This window comes from Crocuta crocuta, unplaced genomic scaffold (assembly GCF_008692635.1).
Source record: "Crocuta crocuta isolate KB4526 unplaced genomic scaffold, BGI_CrCroc_1.0 scaffold68, whole genome shotgun sequence".
Classification (NCBI taxonomy): Eukaryota; Metazoa; Chordata; class Mammalia; order Carnivora; family Hyaenidae; genus Crocuta; species Crocuta crocuta.
In genome coordinates, this window is record NW_027532426.1 from 732,636 (window position 1) to 757,491 (window position 24,856).

Here is a 24,856-nt window from a genome sequence, read left to right on the forward strand (position 1 = left end):
GCCATCGGGGGCTCCCCCACCACGCGCCCCCCAGAGGAAGTTCCCCAGCCCACGAGTCCGGAGTCCTGGCCAGGGGCAAGTGGAGAGCCCCCACCTCCCCAGGTCCTCTCCCGGAGTGCGGATCTTCCTCGGGGCTCCGGAAGGGAAGGGGCCTAAAAGGGGCTGGGGAGGAGGCTGGGGACCGCCATCCTGGGGCGAGGTAAGCACTGTGTTTGAGGCTGACCTGCCAGGGTGGAGTGGGGACCGCAGACCAACACACAGTCGCTCCAGGGATCCCACAAGTTGTGCTGGCTCACGTCCAGGTGGGCAGGGTGTGGAGAGAGAGGTGTGGGGGACCTGGGTCTGACAGGTGCACGCCCCTGGTCACCTTTGGTCAGTCACATAGTCACATTTTATTTATATTCCACCCCATGCAGCCTGGTTCCTTCAGGTTGAGGTAGGGAGGGGAATGCCAATGCTTTGGCTAGGCTATTTAGAACAGCACTGTCCAACAGAACTTTCTGGGATGAAGTAAATGTTCTCTGCCCTGGCCATTTAACACAAATAGCCAGTAGCCCCGCGTGGCTATTGAGAACTTGAAATGTGGCTAGTGAACTGAGGAGTTGAATTCTAAAAGTTCATCTAATTCTGCTGAACTATAAACAGCCGTATGTGACTACTAGCTACCATATCTGACAGAGCGGTTTCAGAATCCATCTTCCCATGTAGCCTCCCTACCTAGTCTTTTGTTCTTTTATCGAAAACACCCCAGGTGCCATCATAATTTTATCCCTCTGCAGAAGGGGGCAGGATAGCCAGTTTCTAGGTATACGGAAGGGACTTGGCAAACCTTTGAAGGTACCACCTTGGACTTGCACCTCCTCCCCAAAGATCCTTTGGGTGGTACACTGGACGGGATCACAGAATCATGGGATCTTGGGAGGAAGAGAGGTCAAAGGCAGCTGTTTTAGCCACCCAATAGGTGCCCAAGGCCCCACTCCATTGTTCTCTCTGCTTAAAGGCTGGTGCTTCCTTCCTCATTCACTCCCCAAATTTTGTGGGGCACTTACTGGGTGCCAGGCAGCGTTCCCTTCTCTGGGGTTCAGATGTGAACAAGTTATGTTTCCTGCCCTCAGAAAACCTGCATTCTTAAGAGAGAGGGAGAGAGAGAGGGAGAGGTGGGGGGTGGGGGGAGGATGCCAAGCAACAGAAATGCAGAGAGAATAAGCAGATTTGTAAACTGTGAGGAGTACAATGGAGGAAACAAACAGGAAGCAGTGACAGAAAAGAAGGGGACCTCCTGGGAAGGGATAGAGAAATCTCCTCGGGAAGAGGGTTTCTTAGCTAGGCTAAGACCAGAGGGGAAGTGAGACAGGCAAAGTGTTGAGATGGAGGGTAGAAACATTCTGGAAAGAGGGTACAGCATGTGCAAAGGCCCTGGGGATGGGAACCTGGCACTCTGAGGAACTAAGGGAAGGCCAATGCAGCTGGAAGGGGAGAGAGGCACAAGTGGCCACCAGAGAAGTCAGCAATACCTGGGCATTTGGCAGACCTCAAAAGGGATCCGACACTGGCCTCAGAGAACAAGAGGTCATAGAGGGGTTTTAAGCAGTACATTTAGAAAAACAAAACAAAACCTCTAGCTGCTGTAGGTCCAGATGGTTCAGAGAGGGTTAAGAGTGAATGGAAACCCAGGGTGCCATCAGAAAATGACTGCTTTGGTCCAGGCAGGAGACGCAGGTGCCCTGGACAAGGCTGGTAGCAGCGACACAGAGAGAAGAGACAAGTTAGAGGCAGATTGTGGAGGTGGAGGCGACAGCACCTGTGGACAGACTGCGCCCAGGAAGAGAGCAGGGGCTAAGGGGGCATATTTCTGGCCACAGCACCTGGGTAGGAGAGCAGGTATTTCCTGAGCTGGGGATGATTGGGAGAAGAGCATATTTGTAGGAACAGATTGACAATTCCATCTAGAAGAGCCAGGAACGTGGTTCAAAGGAGAGGTGTGGCACCCAGAGGAATGGCTCAGGCTGGGCTTGTTTATTTCAGGGTGACCAGCAGGGATGGTTCTGAACTTTCTGGAAAGTTTTAGGTTAGGAAGAGGAGGAGGAAATGCCATCAGAGGTAGAGGGGTGCTGATGGGAGAAAGGAAACCCAGGGGACATAAGATCTTGGAAGCCAAGAGAAAAGCATGTTTCAAGGAGGGTGGGGTGAGCAGTCTCGGGGGAATCTGGGGGGAGAGAACTGACTGATTTCACCACATGCAGCAACAGGGAGCACCTTCCCCTGCACGGAACAGGCTGCACCTGGGGCTCTGCTCATCTGCCCTTGTACTTACCCACTAAGTGCTAGGTTCCGTGCAGGGAGGGTGCTAGGTGTATCCGGAAGACAAGACAGTCACCACTTTCTCAGAGCCCAGAATCATCTAAACGATAGCCTCAGACACGAGAGGTTCTTTCATAGAGCCCAAGTAAATCCTTTTAATCTTTTATTTATTTTTTTAATGTTTTATTTATTTCTGAGAGAGAGAGAGCGTGAGCAGGNGCACTTAGGGATCCCAAAGTGAACAAACATGATCTTGGCCTTCTGGGAACCAAGTGCAGAGCTACAGAGAGAGTCCCTGAGTTTACCGTATTGTATCACCAAGACTCATGAGCAAAGAATTATGGGAGACTAGAGGGCNGAGGTGGAAGGAGGGATCTGTGAGCTCCCCCTCTGGCTGTTGGGCGAGGGACAAATCTGGGGGCATGCCCGCAGAGGCAGAGGCAGGTGTATAAGCCAGGTGACACCAGCGTGGCCTTTGGGGGCAGGAGGACTTAGATTCTAACTCTGCCTCAGCCACTTACTGCTTCTGGAACCTTGGGCAAGTCACCTAAAGTCCCCCAGCCTCCGTTTCCTCCTCTCCAAAATGAGGTTGAGACCACCTTCAGAATACTTGAAAGAGTGGTCTTAGCCTTCTCACAGAGTCACTGCAAAGTCCTTAGCACAAGGCCTGACCAAGTTCATACTTGACAAATGGTCATTACTGCTGTTACTAGTAGGCATGGAGAGGAGGGGACAGGTTCGAGGGATAATTAGGAAGCTGGCTGGTTTTGCCCGTTGGCTGGACATGGCCTTCTGGTCCTGAACGGTTCACCTGTCACCATGCCTAGGGCGGTGGAAGAGTGAGCGAGGTATAGCCAACCAGCTAGTTCCTTCTGTCTGGGGCCTGGCCCCCACTTCTGGGCTTCCCTTCCCAGAACCCCACTATCAGGGAGTTTGTGTGTGAGTGCACCCACGTATATGTTCAGGGAAGGGAGGTCCAGTGAAAACAAAGGACATTCCTTGGTCCCGTGGCTCCAGGAGCTCAGCTTTGTGTTAACTTCCTTCCGATGAAATAAGCGATGATGGACTGGAGAGACTGGCCATCCCTTTGAGTGAGGAGTCAAGGTCTGAGGTTCAGTCCTGGCTCAGTCACAACTTATTCATGGGCCCTGAGAGCCGCTGTCACCTGGACCCAGGCCCTCACCTATAAAATGCGGTTGCATAGACAGTGCCAATCTTTCCAGAGCTGAGTTCTGACATGCTCTAGCAGTCAGAGTTAGTCAGCGTCTTGTCCTGGATGGAGGGAGACCCTCAGAGTGGGCTGGGGGCCCCCAAACCTTCCCCACTTTGGATAACATTCTATGGCCCTTTGCATGAGCCCACCATTCCCAATAGCCCTTCCCCATTTGGTGCCCTTCCACCTGTCACCTGGGGAGTGGGGCAGCATGAACCCACCACGGACCCCCTAACGCCTCTCCCTTTCATCTCTCTTTCATCTCCAGTCTCCCACCGGCAGAGCGGGAATGAACGTTCCCGGCTAAGTTAGATTGGATGGTCCCCATTAGCCTGGCGCGCTGCTCCCCTCCTGCCTCCTCACCAATTTCCATTGTCAAGTGAGGTGCCGCTGTGTGTGGGGGGAGCCTGGGGGACCAGAGCATTTGGGTAGGGGTCGGGGGTACCCTGCCTCTCGAGCAGGAATGGTACCCCCGGGGAAGAAACCAGCGGGAGAAGCCTCCAACTCCAACAAGAAGTGCAAACGTTACTTCAACGAGCATTGGAAAGAGGAGTTCCGCTGGCTGGACTTCGACTACGAGCGGAAGCTAATGTTTTGTCTCGAGTGCCGCCAGGCCCTGGTGCGGAACAAGCACGGCAAAGCCGAGAACGCCTTCACCGTGGGCACCGACAACTTCCAGCGCCACGCCCTGCTGCGCCACGTGACCTCCGGGGCCCACCGCCAGGCTCTGGCTGTCAACCGGGGCCAGCCCACTTTTGAGGGCCAGGCTGAGGGAGGAGGGGCCTACCCAGACCTGGCGACCACCCCCACCTCAGCCGGCGTCAAGGTGGAGGTAGACCCGGCCAAAGTCGCGGTGCTGACCACGGTGTACTGCATGGCCAAGGAGGATGTGCCCGACGACCGCTGCTCTGCCCTGCTTGAGCTGCAGAGGTTCAACCTGTGCCAGGCGCTGCTGGGCACGGAGCATGGCGATTACTACAGCCCCAGGAGGGTGAGGGACATGCAGGTGGGTGGCAGCCAGAGGTATGGGGGAGGGCTTGAGGAGGGAGGACAGCGGGCTGTCTGGGCGCAGCGCCAGCATGACAGGCCCCCGGGCAACAGCCAGAGCACTTCATTCATACCTTCCTTCACCCAGCAGAACCTTTCACTGAGGCGGATCACGTGCCAGGCCCCGGGCCAGCTGCTGGGGGCACAGCCTCAAAGAGGCCAGACCAGGCCCTGTCCTCAGGGGCACGGAGGTTTTCCCTCACTGCCTACGCAAGAGGTTGCAAGCTGGTAGCCTGGAGCCTCAGTCGGCCCGCAGATATATTTTGTTGATTTTTCACAGTGCTTTTGGAAAACCTAAATTAGTTTCCAAGTTAAAAAAAAAAAAAAAGTGAGAGATTACACATAAAAATGTGGATTTGTGACTTCTGAAATGCTCGGTCCCTGTGCTCTCAGGGCAGGAAGAGCAGACCCAGGGCTTCTCCATTCCCTTGGGTGTATCCCTGGCCCACTTCGAGCCCAATACCACCCACGTGGCCCCAGGGGGCATGCAACTGGCAGCTCTGTCCTAGGTTCCAGTTGTGTGGGTCCTAGGGGCTGGGGTGAGGGTAGGGGAGTTCGAGCTCATCCTACAGAGTGATGACAGACAGACAACCTGAGCACACAGTTGGGGTTCTATGTAACTGGGAGGGGACGTGTCTATCAGTTAATCCCCAAGCGGCAGAGTGGAGGGAGGCTCCCAGGAATGAGGCCAATTGAGCCAATGCCATCAAAGCACACACCAAATGCTGTAGAATCTTTATGGTTCCTAAAGCGTTTTTACACTTAGATGGACAGCAACATTTGTAATTGATAACAACCTTTTTAAAAAAAAATTTTTTTGACATTTATTCCATTTTGAAAGAGAGGGCGTGAGCAGGGGAGGGGCAGAGAAAGAGGGAGACTGAGAATTCCGAGCAGGCTCCAGGCTCTGAGCTGTCAGCACAAACAGCTTGTGGGCTCAAACTCACAAACCAGGAGATCATGACCTGAGCTGAAGTCCGGCACCTAACTGACTGAGCCACCCAGGCACCCCAACTGACAACAACCTTTTAAGGAGCTTAGAGGCAGGCAGTAGTCTGATTTCAGAGCTGAGGAAACTGAGGCTCAGAGAGGTAAGATGACTTGCCCAAGGTCACACAGCTGGTAAGATGCAAAGCTAGGACTGGTCTGTCTGCCCCCAAGGTCTGTGCCCTCTCTCTCCCCAGTACTGCTGCCTCCCCTCTCAGGACGAGCCTAACTCTGTCCTTTCCTTTCTCTCCCCGGCTGTCCCAGGTGGCCATTGCCAGTGTCTTGCACACGGAGGCCTGCCAGCGCCTGAAGGCATCCCCATATGTGGGGCTGGTGTTGGACGAGACCAGGGACTGGCCCGAGTCCCACAGTCTGGCCTTGTTTGCCACCTCGGTGTCCCCCTGTGACGGCCAGCCTGCTACCACCTTCCTGGGCAGTGTGGAGCTACAGGAGGGTGAGGCCACCGCTGGCCAGCTCCTGGACATCCTGCAGGCCTTCGGCGTGTCTGCACCCAAGCTGGCCTGGCTCAGCTCGAGCCTCCCCAGTGACCGCCTTGGGCGCGTGGGCCCACAACTGCGGGCCGCCTGCCCACTGCTCACCGAACTACACTGCCTCCCTGGCCGGACAGATCCCGAGCCCCCTGCCTACCTAAGTGAATATGAAAGTGTGCTGGATGCCCTCTTCCGCCTCCATGGTGGCCCTAGTTCCCACATGGTCCCTGAGCTGCGGGCGGCACTGGACCTCGCAGCTATTGACTTGGCAGGACCGCGGCCAGTGCCCTGGGCCTCATTGCTGCCTATTGTGGAAGCAGTAGCTGAGGCTTGGCCTTGCCTGGTGCCCACACTGGAGGCCTCTGCCCCAGTCTCCCCCACAGCGAGGGCCCTGGCCCTCGCCCTGCGCCAGTTCACCTTCGTGGCCTTCACGCACGTGCTGCTGGACACTCTGCCATCCATGCAGAAGCTCTCCCTTGTCCTGCAGCCAGAGGAGCCGGACTTGGCCTTGTTGCAACCCCTGGTGATGGCAGCCGGAGCCTCCCTCCAAGCCCTGCGCAGCTCGGGTGGGGCGCGCCTCCAGGGCTTCCTGCAGGAGCTGGCGTCCTGCAGCTCCGACTTGGGCGGTGGCCCCTGCACCTACCGCGGCGTGGAGCTGGTGGGCTACTCGGAGGCTGCGGTGCGGGGCTTGCAGCGGCTGCGGGGGGCCTTCCTAGACTCCATGCGGCGGGGGCTGCGGGACTCCTACCCCGGGCCCTCGCTGGACGCCGTGGCCGCCTTCGCGGCGATCTTCGACCCGCGCGGCTACCCGCAGGCACCCGAGGAGCTGGGCGCGCACGGCGAGGGGGCACTGAGGGTGCTGCTGCGCGCCTTCGCCCCCGCCGTGGTGCGCCAGAGGGCGCTGGGCGACTTCGCGCTCTTCAAGCGCGTCGTGTGCAGCCTCGGGCGCCTCGGCCCGCGGGCCCTGTGTGCCAAGCTGGCGTGCGCGCGCTCCGAGCTGCACGAGCTCTTCCCAGACTTCGCCGCCCTCGCCGCCCTGGCCTTGGCGCTGCCCGCGGGCGCCGGCCTCCTGGACAAGGTGGGCCGGGGCCGGGAGCTGCGGTGGTGGGGGCAGTGCGGGGCAGGGGAAGGCCGGGGCGGCCCGGCGGTGAAGATCGCCGTGGATGGGCCCCCGCTGCATGAGTTTGACTTTGCGCTGGCTGTGGAGTTCTTGGAGAGTGGGTGGGCGGAGGGGCTCCTGGGGTCGCAGCTCGCGTGAGGGCGGCCTCCTTCCCTACGCCCAGGTAGCCTGGGGCCTTGAGCACCCTAGGGGCCCCAAGGCAGATGTGACCGTGCTGCACCCTAGCTGACCCCCTAACTGTGGCCTCCAGCCACCTGCTCCGTGCTTCCTCCGCTCCACCCTGAGTACTAACCCAGCCCCGTGGGCTGTGGAGGAAAGGGCCCTGGGCCAACCCACAGAGATGCTAGGTTTGGAGACACCCTCAATATTGCCCCTGCCCTCGCCAGAGTTTGGCAAGGAGTAGCTCACCCTTTCCGCTCTGGACCCAGCCCAGGTTTGGGCCATAGAAAAGCTGAGGAGACTTGGTTGGAGGGAGAAAGGAAGACTGGGTCTCAGGGATTGAGGGAAAGGAGAATGGATCTTTGGCTATTAGCTTCCCGCCTGGCAGCATCACTTCTCTTCAGATATGACCAGAGAGAGCAGATGATTTCCTTGGTTTTGACACAGCACAGCACCCTCTCTGTGCACAAGCTACCAGTTCAAGGGAAGTAGGGGTGGTGGCCTCTCTCCCCTACCCACTGATAGGCTGCCTGAGGCTCTTCTGTATATAGACCTAAGCATCTATAAATGTAAAACAAATCTATCTTATCTTGTGTATTGTTAACCCACAAAAAATGGAAAAGGACTTCTTATGGCTTTGCAGTGACGGAGTCCAGGAAAGTTTCAACGGACTGGATTTATTTCTAATTTTTTTCTTCCTCAAAGTCTAGTTGCTCCCCAAAGTTCCCAGCTTCCCCCGGCCCTTGCTTCAGACCTTTAAGACCAAAGACTGTAAAACCACAGGGCAGGAGGGCCAACTCTGAGGACCAGCCTCAGGCCACACCCAGGGGCTGGGGGGCTTTTGGCCTCCTAGGAGGAGTTGGGGCCTCACCAGAGCTGGGGTGGGGTGGCAGGGACACATCCCTTCAGATTCCAATGGGTTTCCCATCCCCTCTGTCAGCCTTGCTGTGAATGTGTGGGGATTAGAGAGGGGTTTGGGTTTAACTTGCAATAAACTGGAAACCCGGTGCATTTCGCAGTCTCCGTGGTGTGTGCGTGTGTGTGTGTGTGTGTGTGTGTGTGTGTGTGTGTGTGTGTGTGTGTGGATTCCTCTGTTCCCTTCCTTGGCCTAACTCCCTGCTGGGATTCACTGGGGTACTTATGCTACCTCTGTAAGGGATGGGAAGGGCATCCTCCTGGACTGGAAACCCCAAACCGTGGTCTCCCTGCTTCTGCTCCCCTAGTTGTGGAGAGGAAAGGCCCAGAAATGGGCGGTGATTGCCCTCGGCTTGGCCAGTGCGACTTTGTGAAGAGGGAGACAGGAGTTTCTGCCCCGGCTCCACACCCAAGAAGCCCATCAGCCACTTTTTCTGGCTGTGGAGGTGGATGGGAGCCCCGTGGCTCCCCGTTTCAGACCCTGCCCTTCTTCCTCCTGCAGCAGGCCCGGCCTCCAGCGCCCCCAGCCCCCTGCTGGCCTCCCTGCCCCTGCCTGCCAGGCCTCTGCAGCCCCCGCTGGACTTCAAGCACTTGCTCGCCTTCCACTTCAATGGCGCCAGCCCGCTCAGTCTCACCCCCAACTTCAGCACGGTACGGGCTGCCTGGCGGGTGGGGGCCTGTGGCCGAGCTTGCGGGTGGGCGGGGAAGGTGGGCTCCGAGGGGTTGGCTCTCAGAAGCTGCATCTACGTAGGAGCGACATCCCCAAGAGTGACTAGGCGACCCCCACCCCCACCCCCAGTGGGGACCCCTGGGCCCAGCTTTCCCTTAGGCCAGAGATTGAGGATGGTTCCAGCAACAACCGCTGGGCCTGCAGTCTGTAGGTTACACTTGAGCTTTTGTAGAGGGGCATCTACGGGTGATCTCTGTAGGTCTGTGTGCATGTGGGGTGGTGTGCCCTTCTATTTTAGTTCACGTCCCTCTGTGGGTCTTTGTGTGTTCCTTGTGGATGGGAATGTGTGTGTGTGTATGTGTGTGTGTGGGTGTGTGTAACTATCTCTTTGTGCCTAAATCATTGTATGTAATTAACGTGTGTGCCTGTGTGTCTGAGAGAGATTTTTGTGTCTTTGTGTCAACTCTGTACGTGTTTGGTGTGTTTCTGACCTCTGAGCATGTGTGTGTGTGTGTGTGTGGTTTGGGTGATTGTGTGTCTATGCAAGTGTGCCATTTGTACGCATGTGAGTGTGTATCTCTCTGCATGGCTCTGTGATTCTTAACTGCCTGTAGGCTTATGTGTTATGTGTGTGTTTACCAGTCTGTGTATTTCCATGTGTGGATGTGTGTGAATGACGAGTGTAGGGAGCATGAATGTTACTTCACTATATGAGTTGTGAGGAGTAACCCCCACTTTAATTCTAAAACTTCAAATGTAATCAAGGAGCCCCACCCACCCCATCCTGACAAGATGGTGGGAAATTCAGTTTCAGTCACCCTTAGGAGTCCCCTCCTTTCCAACCTCCAAGGTCGCACAGAGGTCTGAAGAAGCCTGAGCCATTTGGGGAGGGCCCCCTGTTCTTCAGTCCCCTCTGTCCCCTCTGTCACTTGCTGACACACTCACTGTTCAAGCACACAGTCCCTTGGGAGTGGGTAAAGTTTCTTTCACCCTCCTTGCTGGGGACCCTGCCGGCCATTCTCCTGTCCCCTGCCTGCCCCTGGTCCTAGGTGCTGCTAGGTGAGGCTTAGAACCTCTTTCTGTTCTCAGGGAAGTTTCTGAAGCCATGCTTTTCTCACAAAGCCTCTGTTCTCTTCTCTCAGGAAGGTTGAGAAAGTTCCACTTGATAAGCAAGCCCAGACCACTTCTGCTTTTGGTCCAACAAACCAGGCCCTGAGAAAAAGGAACATGAGGCTTGGTTTGATAGAAGAAAAAAAGATGGTTCAAATAAGGAAAAGGAAAAAAAAAAAACACATAAATTAATATTCCAAACAAATAATCCTGCTGCTCAGGGAACCCTCTGGCCTCCAGGTGCTGCCACCTTTCCCTTCCTGGACCCCCCCTGCCCCGGCCCTGCTCTCCCCCTCTCAGGCCCCGTGACAGAGGCAGACCTGATGAGATCAGCCTTCTCTCCCCCAGCCCACGGGCCCAGCGCAAGGCTGGGTTACGGGAGAGGATTTCAAACAGAAGACTCTTTGTCCCTTCCCTGCTTCTCCCTGCCTCTAACTCTGTCCCGATAGTTGTGATTCTTGTGAATGAGGGGAAAAAAAAAAAAACAGAGACCAGAGGGGCAACAAGAGATGCCAAGGTGATCACCAGGACAGGGTTCTGTTTCTCCGAGCATGGAGGTCACCCTGGCCATCTTGCTGCCTCTAAGCAGAAACCCAGGCGGACAGAGAAAGTCAGCCAGGGAAGAGACTGTTTCTTTTGTGTGTCCCCTATCCCCAAGGATGGGGAAGGTCTTCCTATGGCCTGATCCCTGCCTTTGTCAATAATCTCTAGTTTTTGGCATTTTGCACTGCCCGCCCCCCCCGCCTTCCCGAGCCGACCCCGTAGTTATTGTGCCCTCCCACCCCCTTCACAGATGGACCCGATCCAGAAAGCTGTCATCAGCCACACGTTTGGGGTCCCCTCCCCTCTGAAGAAGAAGCTCTTCATTTCCTGTAACATCTGTCACCTGAGGTTCAACTCAGCGGTGAGAGGGAGTAGTGGAAACAGATTGGGGAGGGGGCTGGGCAGGGAGGGGGCTGGACAGTGGCTTCCGGGGTCTTTTCTGGAGGAATAAGGCCAGCAAAGGGACTGGGGTCCATGTTTTCTGTCCCTGGGTGCAGAAGAGGCACACCCGGTCCTTTACCCATCCCACCCTCCCCTCTCCCCAAATTCCTCTACCTCTTCCCTCCCTCTCTATGGCCCTGGGACTCCATTTCCCTCCTGCTTCTCTCTTGTGTTCTGGATCCTTCGGCAAGAGAGAAGACTGCCCTTTCCTGCTCTGGGTCCCAAGGGCCGCCATCCGCTCCTAGTCTGGTGCTGAGTTCTTAAAGCATCTGACAAGTTAATGTGTTGAATGTTTTCATGCCCATCATCTTAAATAGTTCTCATGATACCTTGTTGATGGATAGAAGCACTATTATCATCCCCACTTTTCAGATGAGGAAACTGAGCCTCAGAGAGGTTAAGTGGCTTGTCTGAGGTCATACATCTGGTGAGTAGCAGAGCTGAGATTTGAACCCAGGCTCAGCTGACCCCAAGGCCAACATACTTTCTACCACCGCCTACCCCTAGGTAGTGAAGAAGCCTCATTCTGGCCTCCCAGGGAAGATTTACCTTCTGTCTGGACAGCTGTGGGGTTTGGAGAGATCTGCTCTGGTGAAAGGGTGTAGGGAGTGGCCATGGGGGCCTGTCTTTCCTATGCTTGGAAGCAACAAGCAGTGACCCCTAGGTGAAGAGGGGAGGACATGAACAGGCTAGATTCAGGGGTTCCCTCTAGGTTTTCAGGTTATATGAACCTTGCAAGAGATGGACAGGAAGACCTCATTCCAAGGGAAGGACCGTGTCTTTTTCATGCTGGGCTCCTGGCACAGAGCCTGGCAAAGAGCAAATGCTCAGTAACTACTTGCTGAAAAACTGAACAAAGGGATGAATGTTCTGGGGTGCACATACCCGAAGCATGAGGACTGCTCTATTTTTTCCATTTGTGCACTTATGAACCTGGTAACTAACATTTGTTGAGCACATGCTGTATACACTATGCCTTTGTCACTCATGTTCTTTTTTTAATTTTCATAATCCTTTAAGGTCAGTATTGTCATCACAAAGTTTACGAGTCAGCAAACTGAGGCTCAGAGAAGTGAGGCAACTTGTGCAGGGATGCACAGCTAATAAAGTGGCTGAGACAGAATTTGAAGCCAGAGGCTGCTTGCCTGGAGGCTCATGTATGAGAATGAGTTCTGTAAACCTCAAGGCCACACACGTGTTGTGATGACAAGGATTCACCTCTTGTCTGGCCAGAGCCCTGCCCCTCGCCAGCTCATGGATGGGGTGTGCGGAATCAGCAAATAAATGGTGGCCCCAATCCCTCCCCTCCCCAGAACCAAGCTGAAGCACATTACAAAGGCCACAAACATGCCAGAAAACTCAAGGCTGTTGAAGCTGCCAAGAGCAAGCAGAGGCCACAAACCCTGGCCCAGGATGGGGTGCTAGTGTCCCCAACCCCGACTCCCGCCAGTGGGTCCCCTGGAGAGTCGCAGAGCAAAGGTCAGTCCTGAACTTTTCTTCCTTCTCCCCAACCCAAATCTGGTTTCTGGTGAGGGGTTGGGAGGTTTCTGCGTATTATTATTTATTTTTTTAATGTTTATTCATTTTTTGAGACAGTGTGTGTGTGTGTGAGCGAGTGAGCAAGAGAGAGAGAGAGAGAATGAGCAGGAGAGGGGCAGAGAGAAAGGGAGACACAGAATCAGAGGCAGGCTCCAGGCTCTGAGCTGCCAGCACAGAGCCCAACGCGGGGCTCGAACCCATGAACTGTGAGATCATGACCTGAGCCGAAGTTGGATGCTTAACTGACTGAGCCACCCAGGCGCCCCGGTATATTATTATTATTTTTGACTGTGTTGGGGTGTCTCATACATACAGAAAAAGGCGCACATCACAAGTGTTGAACTCGATGAATTTTCCCAGTCTGAATGTACTGAGATCAAGAAACAGGCACCCAGAAGCCCTTCTTGGTCCCCTGGTCACCACCTTGTTGGACGAGCTTACTAGGCTGCCATAATCAATGACCACAAACTTGGTGGCTGAAAACAACATACGTTTATTTTCTCACAGTTCTGGAGGTCAGAAATTTGAAATCCAAGTGTCGATGGGGTTGGTTTCTTCATGGGGGCTCGGATGGAGAATCTGTCCCATGCCTGTCTTCTAGCTTCTGGAGCCCGAGGCCAAGACTTGGCATTCCTTGGCTTGTAGATGCGTCCCTCCAATCTCTGCCTTTGTCTTCACATCACGTTCTCCCCGTGTCTCTGTGTCTCCATGTGGTCTTTTTCTTTCTTTTTTTAAAATTTATTTTTGAGAGAGAGAGAGAGCAAGAGCAGGGGAGGGACAGAGAGAGAGAGGGAGACACAGAATCCAAAGCAGGCTCCAGGCTCTGAGCTGTCAGCACAGAGCCTGACATGGAGCTCGAACCCACAAACTGTAAGACCATGACCTGAGCTGAAGTTGGACGCTTAACTGACTGAGCCACCCAGGTGCCCCTCCATGTGGTCTTCTTATGAGGACACCAATCATTGGGTTGGGGTGCACCCTGGTCCACTGTGATCTCAGCTACTTACATCTGCAAAGACCCTAGTTCCAAAGAAGATCACATTGTGAGATTCCATGCAGATGTGAATGTTGGGGTGATACTATTCAACCACTTCCACCCCTCCCCCAGGTGATCCTGACTTTTCTTGCCATCCATCAGTTGCACCTGGTTTTGGTGACGCCTACAGCATGGGGCTCTTGTGTCCCGCCTCTTCCGTGCTGTCACATACAGCTGTGGTTTGTCCTTTTTATTGCTGTGTAAGTGCTCCATTTGACTGTACAGCTCTCTCTTTTTTTAAAGACTTTTTTGTTTTGTTTTTAGTGGCACCTGGGTGGCTCAGTCAGTTAAGTGTCTGACTTCGGCTCAGGTCATGATCTCACAGTTCATGGATTCGAACTCCACATCAGGCCCTGTGCTGACAGCTCAGAGCCTGCAGCCTAGAGCCTGCTTTGAATTCTGTCTCCCTTACTCTCTGCCCCTCCCCCACTCATGCTCTGTCTTCCTTTCAAAAATAAATAAACGCTAAAGAAACTTAATATATATATATATTTTTTTGTTTTTAAAGTAATCTCCATGCCCAGCATGGGGCTCGAACTCACAGCCCGGAGTTGTGAGTCGCCTGCTCTACTGACTGAGTCAGCCAGGTTCTCCCCTCTCTCTCTTTTTTTTTTTTTTAAATGTTTTTTGGGGTGTTTTGTTTTAATTCTTGAGAGAGAGACAGAGCATGAGCAAGGGAGGGGCAGAGCAAGGGAGGGACATAGAATCTGAAGCAGGCTCCAGGCTCTGAGCTGTCAGCAGAAGAGCCCGATGCAGGGCTCAAACTCACAAGCCTGAGCTGAAGTCAACCGACTTCAGGCGCCCCTCCCTCTCTTTTCTTTTTTTTGAATCTATTCTGTTGATGGATATTTGGATAGTTTCCAGTTTTATGCTATTATGAATAGCGCTCTATGAATATTCCAGCACATCTTTTTGGCGACTTCCACTTACTTAACAGTTAGCAAATAACTGTAAAGTACCAGGGGCTGTGAGGGCGATCTGAGACCACTCTGTCCAAGTCTACATTTTCAGATGGGGGAGCTGAGGCCTAAAGAGGCCTAAGTCGGCCCCCGTGAGTTGGTGGGAGAGTGGAGTCTAGACCTCACTGCTGGTCATCCCTATGCCAGGGGACGCTTCCACTCTGCCCTGCCACTCCCAATAGGTCACGACTTAAAATCATGGTCTCCAGATGATTCTAACCCGATGCCTTCCATCTCCCCAGCTGTTCCTGCAGCCCCACCTCCTGGCCCCCAACTCCAGCCACCACTGACTCCGGACCCCACGCCGACAGAGCCGGCCCACTCAGATCTCTTGGATGCTGCCTCCTCTTCCTCCTCTTCCTCCTGCCCACCCTGCTCCCCAGAGCCTGGGAGAGAGGAGCCAGGGCCCGAGCCAGCGGCAGCTGCTGTGGGAAGCGGAGTGAGTGGGGAGGGCAGGGGCGAGAAGGGGCGCCTCTACTGCCCCACGTGCAAGGTGACAGTGAACTCCGCCTCCCAGCTTCAGGCTCACAACACAGGTCAGTGGCCCCAGAATCCAGGGGAGGTGTGGGGCAGGGAGACACCCTCCACAGCAGCAGACGGGCTGGAGTTTCTGGGCACTTTGCCCAAGGTCTTCATGACAGAGGTGTTGTGTTCAGCTGTGATTGGGTGGGCATTTGGGGTTCTCCTGCTAATGCTTGAGGTGGGAGAATTGGGAAGAGAAGTTGGGAGCAGCAAGAACTGAACACTCAGAGAAGGCAGTAAGCACCTCCTCCATCTGTCCTTAGGTCAGACCCAGGAGGAACAGGAGCCAAGGGAAGCCGCGAGGTTCCCCTGCAGGAAGGCGTTCTGGGGAGGCTGGTGGGGGGCAACGAGAAAAGCTGGGAGGCCTGGTGGAGGGGGGAAGAGAACCCTCAGGCGGCTGGAGGGGGGAGTATGTGCAGAGCAGCCTGGCGGCTTCAGGGGGCAGCCAGACTGACCTAGTTCAGAGGCATCTCCACAGCCCTGGCAGCCCTTCTTGGGTGCTCACGGGCTATCTTTCCTTCCCTCTCAGGAGCCAAGCACCGGTGGATGGTGGAAGGTCAGCGAGGTGCTCCTCGAAGGGGCCGGGGCCGCCCTGTGCCCCGGGGAGGTGGACACAAGGCCAAAAAAGTGGCAGGGGGCCAGGGCGGCCGCCGGGGGCCCAGCCCCCCCTTTCACTGTGCCCTGTGTCAGCTCCAGGTCAATTCAGAGACCCAACTCAAGCAGGTGGGAGAAGCTAGGGCAGGGCTGAGGGGGTGGGGCCGGTGCCAGGAGACAGGAAGGAGCCAGAGGAGGAAGAGGAGCGAGGCTGGAGGGGCAGTGGGCTCCTGGAGGGGCCAAGGCTGGGTCTCACCTCCCTTCCCAGGGTGATACCCAGTAGGTGTGTGTCCAACGTGTGACTCATGGGTGGAGGAGGGTTAGCTAGTGGAGGAGGATAGAGACATCTAGGGGTCCCTGGGCTTCCTTATCCTGTTGCCAGTTTGTCTGTCTGTCCATTAGCACCTGAGCAGCAGGAGGCACAAAGACCGCCTGGCTGGGAAGCCCCCCAAGCCATCCAGCCAGCACAGTAAGCTGCAGAAGCATGCAGCCTTGGCTGTGAGCATCCTCAAGGTACCTGTCTCCAGGCCCCAGGTCCAGAGGGGAGAGGGTGGGCCAGAAGGCCAAGCTGGGGGGACGGGTGGGGGTGGGGCAGGAAGGAAGCTACCTCCCCCTTTAATGCTCCCTGGGCAGAGAGTGAGTTGGGCTGGGGTTTTGGGCCATCTTGGGATCTGCCCAGAGGAATTTCCGGGGAGGCGGGCCCAAGATAGTAATCTCAGGGTCAAGAGTGAGGAGTGGGCGTGCATCTCCTAGAGACCATCTCTGCCCCCACCCCCCAGAGCCTCCTTCCTCTGGGCAGGAAGACAGGTGGTGGAGAAAGCCTTTTGGAATGATGTTTGGGGGGTGGGGGCGGGAAGGGTTTAGGTTTGGAACCCTAAAAGGCACGTCTTTCCTGCAACAGAACGCCTAAGGATGGGGCCCTGGGAGAGCTGGGATTTTCCCCGGTCACACGGTGTCCATTCCTCTCCCTCTTCTCTGCAGTCGAAACTGGCCTTGCAGAAGCAACTCACCAAGACACTTGCGGCCCGCTTCCTGCCCAGCCCGATCCCCGCCGCTGCCGCAGCCATCTGTGCTCTGCCAGGGCCCCTGGCCCTCCGCCCTGCCCCCACAGCAGCCACCACCCTCTTCCCAGCTCCCATCCTGGGCCCGGCTCTGTTTCGCACCCCAGCAGGAGCCGTCCGCCCTGCCACGGGGCCCATCGTCTTTGCCCCCTACTAGGCTTCCTGGGGAGGCAGGGCTTGGCACCCAGCAGTCACTGTCCTTGCCTCGTCTTCATGAGATGCCTCAGTGCTCTCCGTTACCCAGGAGACTGCCATTTACAGCCTAGAGCTTCCTGCCCGGTCTAGGAAGAGCTGGGCTAGTTTTAAGGGCAGCTGCCCTTTGCCCAGTCTGGACTAAGGATTCAACTACAACCCTCCTGGCCCAGGACCTTCCACTCCCCTTTCCCCAGCCTCCTCAGGCCAGCGCTGGGCTTCCCTGCATTGCCCAGCCTGATTTACTGGGAGCAAACTGAGAAGTCCCAAAGATCTATGCAAAATCCTAGCCCCAGCCCCATGGTGCTCTCAGTTCCCCAACTCGAGACCTAGAACCCCATGGCCAGAGCCCCTAGTAATCTTGACTTAGCCCGGGAAGAAGTTTAGAGAAGCAGCCCTCTTCATTCACTGGATTCTCTGGAGAATCACTGGAAGTTGGCAGATGGGGTCTCAAGCTGGACAGGGTTCAAGGTGATCTGGACAAGGTGACCCTGGAGGAGTGAAAGAAGACTTTGTGGGGAGCAAAGCCAAGGTGGGGCTGGGGCTGAAAGATCTTGGGGTTCCTCTGCTGTGATCAGACAGGGCTGGGAGAGGGGAGGGAAGGGTGATTTTCTGGTGGGGCCCAGTTTTAGGAAGTCATCAACCCCACACAGCTCTCTCCTCAGCCTTTCATTGATTGCTCCTGAACCCCAGCTGGGGGGGGGGGGGGGGCGGCATTGAGTCTCTCCAGACTAGGGACCCAGCCAATACCAACTCCCCCAGGGGTCCCAAAAGAAGAGCTTTCCCCTAAGGCTCCTCAACCCAAACTGGTCCCCGACACTAAACCCAGCTGCCCCTCCTCCCAAGCCGACTCCAGCCCCCTCACTGTGAAGCTGAGTGCTGGGACCCAGGCTCACACCCTCGAGACCCATTTCCACGCTGTCAGAGTTAATGTCACAACCTCCATCCCACCCCATTACTGCTGTCACCCCACAATATGGGACTTTGCCAGTATCCACCTGTATCTTTTCCTTTTTTAGGTATTTCCAATAGGAGGACAAGAAGGGGGGAGGGAAGGGAAACCTTTTGATAACAGTTGTGGTTTTATTGTGTCCAATGCATCAATAAATGAATTCAAGCCTGAGCCTGTATATGCCCCAATGCGACTCGCCCAGCCCTGCCCTGCTCACCTCTCCCATCTCGGGGAGAAGGGGTGTGGACTAGAGGTCACCTGGCTCTGGTGTCTCATCCATGCTGGGTGTGCACATTAGAAGCCCCAAGTGGACACGGGAAGTTGTGGGTTATAAGCTCACTTTATAGCGTGTTGAAAGTGTAACCACCCTCTGAGCCCCGACAGATCCGTCAGCTCCTGAGAAGCTGCTATTAGTGTGCCTTGTTCTGTGCAGGCATCTGAGGTAAGGAAGGGCTAGAGGAGCACCTTGTCCAGCCTTCACCATGGCAGCAGGCCTATAAACACAGGTAATTTATAAATAGAAGTCCAGCTATTAGCTGAAAGCAACCACAGGAAGGGGTGAAGACCAGGCTGCACCGGGTGTGAGGCGGGCTGACAGGGCACTGGGCGGCCACTCTGGCAACTAGAGCGGACAGTACACGCCTGCCCCCTGGTGGTTGGGGGAGAGCAGTGTCTCGGCTTCCAGGGCCAGTAGGCATAGCACCTTGAAGAGGGAGAAGCAAAGGGTACAGTAACTGCCAGCCCTAAGCCTCAGGCGTTATACACTCAGAGGGCTGGAGAGGATCCAGAAGATCATCTAAGCAACTCCCGTCACCTTACAGATGAGAAAACTGAAACCCAGAGAGAGGCAAGGCCTTGCAGGGTCCCAAAGCCAGCTGGGGCAGCCCAGCCTTCCTTCCTTTCCATCTCAGCCAATGAGGGCCTCGTGCTCCCTGAGCAGGAAGAAGAAGCAAAACAATGGGGGAGAGGGGAGGAGTTAAAGCAGAAAATGACACTTCCCGGGAGGCTGGCTTCTTCCAGCCAAAGACAGGACAGGAGAAAGACGAGGGGGTCAGAGTTGGACACTGGCATGCACACACATGCACGTGTGCACACGTCTCCACGCACATACACAATACCTGGACGCCCTTCCTCTGGGAGTCCAGGCTGCCAGAAGTGTGAGTGAGTGTGTGTGTGGGTATGTGTCTGTCACTGGCAGGACGCCCACAGGTGGGGGACCCCTGTGACAGGAACCAGAGCCTAGACTGGGCACCTGTGCATGGCAGCTCAGTGTCCCGTCCAGGGCAGGTGGAAGTGGACATTGACCCACAACTGCCCCAGGGCATGGAGGGCAGGTGTGAGGAGAGCTGGTCGGGAGGGAGGCTTGGGGGGACACTAACCTAGATTCCTCCACTCCCCACAGCTGGGAGGGAGCAAAAGTGACCCGAGCCTGGGACAGCCCAGCTGCCTGGCCTGGGAAGGACAGCATGCTTAACCCCACCCCTGGACAGATCTCCCTGCGCCCCAGAAGCCAGAGTGGGGCCGGGAAGGTTGGGGAGGGACGGCAGCTCTATCAGCCATCCAAGGAGCCGCTGCCCTTGTTCTTGCGGCTCAGGGGGAAAGCAGACTTGCTCTGGGGCTGGGTCATCTTGCTGGCCAGGTAGACGAAGGGCTCCAGCAGAGAGCGGCGGTCAGCCACAGACACCTCCCACAGCTTCACCTTCTCGGACTTGGCCCAGTGCTGAGCCACGTCTGGGTCCACACGCCGCTGCTCTTGCAGGTCACACTTGTTGCCAAGGACCACGATGGTGACCTGAAAAAGAGGGACAGAGGAGAGGCCCGAGGATGTACCGTGGGCCTCAAGACTGGGTGTGAGGGCTCGCAACGACCTAGGAGTCCTAACTAGGTCCTAACGGAAGAGAAAGTCTCAACAGCTAATGTTTCGCCTCTGTACGCTGGAAACGACTGGGGAGAGGGAGATGGTTGCTTTTTGCGCTCCTTTCTCTGTTTAAATTCTAGCCTCCATCTGGCCTCCCTCCAGGCATTCTCGTGCAAGCCCTGGATCACCTGTGCCTGCTCATTACCAGCAATCAGTCTGTTTCTGGCTCAACAGCTGGCGAGGGAACACTCCCCAAGTGCCTGCAGCCTAAAGGAGGATTTAGGAGCAGAACGACAAGAGCAAGGAACCATCATAAAGATTAGTGGGGGCTTCCAGAGTGAGGTCAGGAACCTCTAGAACTAAAGGAAAGCCTCTTTGCTTGAGCTGCCTCAACAGACGGCCACCTGCAGGGGTGAAGACACCCTCCAGTGGCCTCCATCCCCCCTCTAGCTCCTACCCCACCTCCTGGGGCATGAATGAAAAACAGAGCCATGCCAGGCTCCCCAAAAGCCAGCCCGGGGCCCACTCTTTCTTCTAACCCCACCCCTGGACATGTTTTTCAGGGCCCTAGAAGCTGGAATGAGGCTAGGAAGGTGGAGAAGGGATCCCCCCCCCACACACCTCCTTCTTGTCCTTGGATTTGTCGATCTCCTTCTTGAGCAGCTCTACACGCTGAAAGGACTCTCGGCTGTCCGTGCTGTAGACCAGGACATAGCCGTCAGTGCAGGAGAAGCAGTGCCGGGGTAGCTCGGCCCCATCCCGGAGCCCCCGGGTGTCGTAGAAACGCACCTGCTCCCGCACCCCCCGGTCGGTCTCAATGGAGCCCACGTAGATGTCTTCTTGAGTCTCAATCATCTCAGAACCTGGGACAAAATGAGGAGAAAACTTGTTTGTAGAAGGATGGGAAACATGAGTGACTGAGTATATCCTAACAGGCCAATCCGCCAGAGAATGAAAGGAATGTGGGGCTGAGGACCGATGGCCAGGGACCGACAGTCTGGCAGGACTGGACGACTTGGGGAACAGCACGAATCTCATGCTAATACCCTGCTAAGCAGAAGTGTGACTTGAGAGCTTTTCCTCCCTATCGCAAATATTGGGTTTTCTCTTTCCAGATTTCAATATGCTGGGATTAAGGTCATTATGTAGATTTCACTCTCTGGGAAATAACCACCAGCAGCAGCTTTTAGCCTTTTTGTGTTATGATCAAATCCTACTTATTCCTCCACCATGTCCCTACCCCCAACAACAACTCACCTACTACATGGTTCCCATACAGAAGCTGCTCCAGGATTGAAGTTTTGCCCACAGACGCTTGGCCACACACGACCACCTTGCAGCTCTTCCCCATGCTTAGCCTTCAACCTTGAAGAACAAGCACACTGGGTGAGGTGGGATGAAAACAGAGGGCAGACCTCCTATAACTGAGAGCCAGGTTCTGAACCTCAGAAGCTCAGGGATTCGGCACCGTCTGTCCCCTACTCTGGTCAGGGTGTACGGCTGTGATGTGTCTATGTCCGCCCCTGGACAGTGGGCTGTACTTTATTCACCTTTGTTATTCCAACTACATGACCAGTAACTGGCTCAGAGCAAGTTCTCAGTAAATGCTGCCATAAAGGAGGAAGGAAGGCTTTGGTTTAAAGGAAACACTGGCCGGGTTCCTTTCTGTGCGCAGGATGTGGAAGGGAGCTCCGGCTTAGCTTCCTGACTTGAGCCATGCCTCCACGGAGAAATAAGCAGGAATGCTATTTTGTGTGGATTTGTCTTAAGTCGCTCTTCGTCTGAAGAGTGAGCAAATGAGGACAGGGTTTTGCTTCCCTGTATGATTTATCTGGACAACAATTCATTCCCTCTAATTCCCAGTCAGGTCCATGGCTAAGATGAAGAACATCACACAAGAAAGAGCAAAAGAATCTAAGGGGAAAAAGGAGAAAATCTGTGCTGCCCTTGAACTGATAAGCCAAGATGAGGCTAAGACACAGAAACCTCCCAGGCAGAGATCTCGTCGAAGGCATTCCAAACACAGGCTTCCCAGAAGAAAACCCTAGACGAGGATCGCCTCAGAGAGCAGATACAGAGGGCACTCCCAAAAGGTGTCCTAGACAGAGACCTCCCGAGCAAACTCCTGATACAGACACCTACTCCCCGCTCGGGGCCCCATATAGTGGGCCCAGCAATGAAAGGATACCCCAAGAGAGACTGCCAGAGGGGCTTCCGCCACCGATTTCCCGAGGGGGCCCCCAGAGAGAATCGGAGGCAGAGACTCGCCACCTAAAGCGGCGCGGGTGCGGTGGCCGACCCTGGCCTGCCAGCTCCGTACCTCCCGGAGCCCTCGCAGCACCCCGGCTGGGCCCCTCCAGGCGCGCCGGGACTAGGGGAGGGGCAGCACAGCCACAAAGACTCCGCTTTTCCTCCCGGGTCGTTCCAGGCTCCGTCTAGCCCCGCCCCCCAGCTTCCGTCTGGCAGGGCCAATTCCGGCGGCAGCTAGCAGGAGCCGGGCACACAGCGCCCCCAGAGGCCGGAGGGGAGAATGACGGGTAGAAAACCGGGACCTGCGCTGGCTGCACACCTGAGCACACGGTTCTAGGCTCCTTGGACGCAGGGTGCTGGTCTCTCTGATGCCCAAATATTCTTTCTCTAAAGGCTACCGTAATGCGGTGACACGTCTTTTATTCAATCGTTTATCAGTCACATGTCTTCTGGGCACCTACTCTGTGCCAGTTATAAAACCACAGGCTGAGAAAAAATGTAGTTATTAGACAAGGTAGCTGCTCATGAGAATGCCACCATCTAGAAGAGCTAGATATCTAAACCGACAATTACAGGACAGCATGGTAAAAGCTATTTTGGAGGTGCTATGGGAGCACGGCAAAAAGCATTGGACTTCAAGGACAGTGGGCATCACAGAAAACTTCCTGGAGGAGGTTATGTCTGTTTTGAGATTTGAAGGGTGTGGGAGGAAAGAGTAAAGGAAGCATGGCAAAAGTCATGGCATTTTTCTGAAACTACAAGTATTTTGGTTCAATATTGTTGGTAAAAAGAGGCAAATAATTGAAGACCTTGTGTGTTAGGTCAGAGTTCAAAGTGTATCCTAACAGCAGTGGAAAGCCATTGATATGTTTTATGCCAGTGAAGTGACATGGTCATTTTTGTTTTTAATAAGGTCATTGGCAGAAGAGTAAAGAATGGAGATGAGACAAGGGGCCAGTTGGGAGACTATGGTAGAGTTTCAAGTTTTAAAAATAAAAATGAGGAGAGCCTGACTTGGTATGGAATAGAGATAGATTTGGAAGACATTTGGTAGGAGAATCAACAAGATTTGGTGATAAATTAGGAGTCAGGAGCGAGAAAAAGGGAGTTCATGATATCTCCTATCTTTCTAATTAGGTGACCAATTGAATGGTGAGCCCATTTGATAATATGAGGAATTCAGGAAAAGAGAATCAAATACAGCATTTGTTTTTTCTTTTGTTGAGGAATGAGGAGAGACCAACAAATTCGACTTAAATATCAATGTCTCCAGGATTTGCGAAACATCCAAGTAATCTAGTAGATAATTGGATATAGAGATCTAGAACTCACAAGTGAGAGGTCTAGGTTGGAAATATCAACAAAGCTGAGGGTCATCTACAGCTAAAATTAAAGCTATGGGAGTCAATGAATTGGCTTAGATGCAAAGAACACACAGTGGGAAGATGTTACAAAGACAAGTTGGCTTCCTTCTTTAGACCATAGATTGGGAGCCATTGGCCAGCAGGGCAGGTGGTCTGTGAGTCTTTACCCGCCCAATCTAGCACACTCCCCAAGTAGGTAATTTGGAGAGGCCAGTGAATGATTGGCTGGATGGATTGGGTGAATGACTTCTCTCTTCCCACCCACTGAGCCTCTCCCATCCTTCTCTACCCAGTGGTGGGTGTGGCTTCCGCTCCCTTGGCACTGTGGTAGGCGGGGGCCTCCAAGAAGCCTACTGAGGGTGGCACTTACTATTTTACTGGAAGAAAGGAGTAGATCCTTTTTAAATTCACTTGCCCCCTTCTTATTTTAGTTCTCAACTTTAAAACTTTAACCTCAAAAAAACCCCAGTTTTATTCAAACCCATGACTACGATTGGTCCGAGTTCCCAGTCCAGACTGCATTCTGCAAGACAAGCGTGCTGAGCACGGTATTTCTATAAAGGATGAGTACTGGGGACACTATGGAGCAGGGACCTCACCCTGAGAGCTGCCTTTTAAACTCCAGGGCAGGGTCTGGGGCGCCGTGCCACCCTCCCTAGGCTTAATGCTGAGATGGCACTCCCAGGCAGCTGACATGAAAGCAGCCTCATTAAAGGGTCGGCGTCATTAGGGTGATGAACCAGTTGTTGCTTGGAGATCCAGTGGGGATGAAAGGCGCGGGGTGAAGACGCCCTGCGTTCCCCTGGCTTGGTTGGGCAGGGCTTCCAAGGGCCGATGAAAGCTAGGGGAACTGGGCTCAAAGTGTCTCTTCTTGCCTTTCCCGGGAGGAAGCTGTGAACACACTCCAAGGTCAGGAAGGTAGTAGTAAGAGCTCTTTCCCTCCAGACTCCTGGGTCACCGAGTCCCCAACCCAACCCAGACTCTCCGAAACCTTACTGGAGACTCTCCAGGATTGGGAGTTGCTATGGCAACGAGGCTCTCAGACTACTGAGGAGAGCTCAGGCCTAGAGAGGCATCACCTTCTTGTACCCCTCACTTCCGACCCACGGGTAAAGTGGCGCCCCCTACGCATAGGAACCGTCCCTGGGCCCCCGGCCCGGCGCGGAGACCACCGTGGACCTCCGGAGGCGGGAGGCCGCTCTGGCCCCAAGCAGAGCCTCTCGATGGTAGACGGGCTCGAGGGAGCCCCTCTGGGCGCAGCGCCGCCGAGCTGCTCGATGCTCCAGCCGGAAGTGCTCTTCACCGCCTGCCTCCCACCCGCCTCTTTGGTCCCGGCGGTAAGATGGCGGCTGCCGCGGAGTGCGATGTGGTAATGGCGGCGACCGAGCCAGAGCTGCTCGACGACGAGGAAGCGAAGAGGTAACCGGGTACCAGGGTGGTGGAAGGGGCGAGCTGCAGCTCCGTGGTCCCTGGAAACCCGTCCCTTCTGTGATGCAGCCCCTGTTTTGGCGACGCCCCGCCCTCCGCGACCT

The 24,856-nt window shown here is 55.0% G+C and overlaps 4 protein-coding genes across 6 annotated transcripts in view; 3 read left to right on the top strand and 1 right to left on the bottom strand.

The window, feature by feature from the left end:
• The window catches only part of CUNH17orf113 (chromosome unknown C17orf113 homolog), a 9,794-nt gene extending 1,475 nt beyond the window's left edge, over positions 1–8,319 (top strand). The window contains exons 2-3 of the mRNA XM_077779112.1: positions 3,783–4,520; positions 5,813–8,319. Coding sequence (XP_077635238.1) covers positions 3,978–4,520; positions 5,813–7,297 — 2,028 coding nt within the window. The 5' untranslated portion in view covers positions 3,783–3,977 and the 3' untranslated portion in view covers positions 7,298–8,319. The remainder of the gene's footprint in view (positions 1–3,782; positions 4,521–5,812) is intronic.
• The window catches only part of ZNF385C (zinc finger protein 385C), a 29,312-nt gene extending 11,448 nt beyond the window's left edge, over positions 1–17,864 (top strand). For 2 of the 3 annotated variants that reach the window (XM_077779115.1, XM_077779113.1), the window contains exons 2-8: positions 8,736–8,884; positions 10,807–10,917; positions 12,311–12,476; positions 14,774–15,067; positions 15,583–15,776; positions 16,050–16,160; positions 16,629–17,864. In XM_077779115.1, the coding sequence (XP_077635241.1) occupies positions 8,736–8,884; positions 10,807–10,917; positions 12,311–12,476; positions 14,774–15,067; positions 15,583–15,776; positions 16,050–16,160; positions 16,629–16,865 (1,262 nt within the window). In that variant the 3' untranslated portion in view covers positions 16,866–17,864. The remainder of the gene's footprint in view (positions 1–8,735; positions 8,885–10,806; positions 10,918–12,310; positions 12,477–14,773; positions 15,068–15,582; positions 15,777–16,049; positions 16,161–16,628) is intronic. The other variant, XM_077779114.1, reaches the window with a different exon arrangement.
• Positions 17,865–17,963: 99 nt separating this feature from the next.
• NKIRAS2 (NFKB inhibitor interacting Ras like 2) lies at positions 17,964–22,151 on the bottom strand. Its single transcript, XM_077779116.1, has 4 exons — positions 22,031–22,151; positions 20,968–21,075; positions 20,332–20,573; positions 17,964–19,644 (listed from the first exon to the last, which is right to left on the bottom strand). The coding sequence occupies exons 2-4, from the start codon at positions 21,059–21,061 to the stop codon at positions 19,405–19,407; spliced, it is 576 nt and encodes a 191-aa protein (XP_077635242.1). The 5' UTR covers positions 21,062–21,075; positions 22,031–22,151; the 3' UTR covers positions 17,964–19,404.
• Positions 22,152–24,635: 2,484 nt separating this feature from the next.
• The window catches only part of DNAJC7 (DnaJ heat shock protein family (Hsp40) member C7), a 27,093-nt gene continuing 26,872 nt past the window's right edge, over positions 24,636–24,856 (top strand). Inside the window, exon 1 of the mRNA XM_077779244.1 lies at positions 24,636–24,743. Within this exon, the coding sequence (XP_077635370.1) occupies positions 24,667–24,743 (77 nt within the window). The 5' untranslated portion in view covers positions 24,636–24,666. The remainder of the gene's footprint in view (positions 24,744–24,856) is intronic.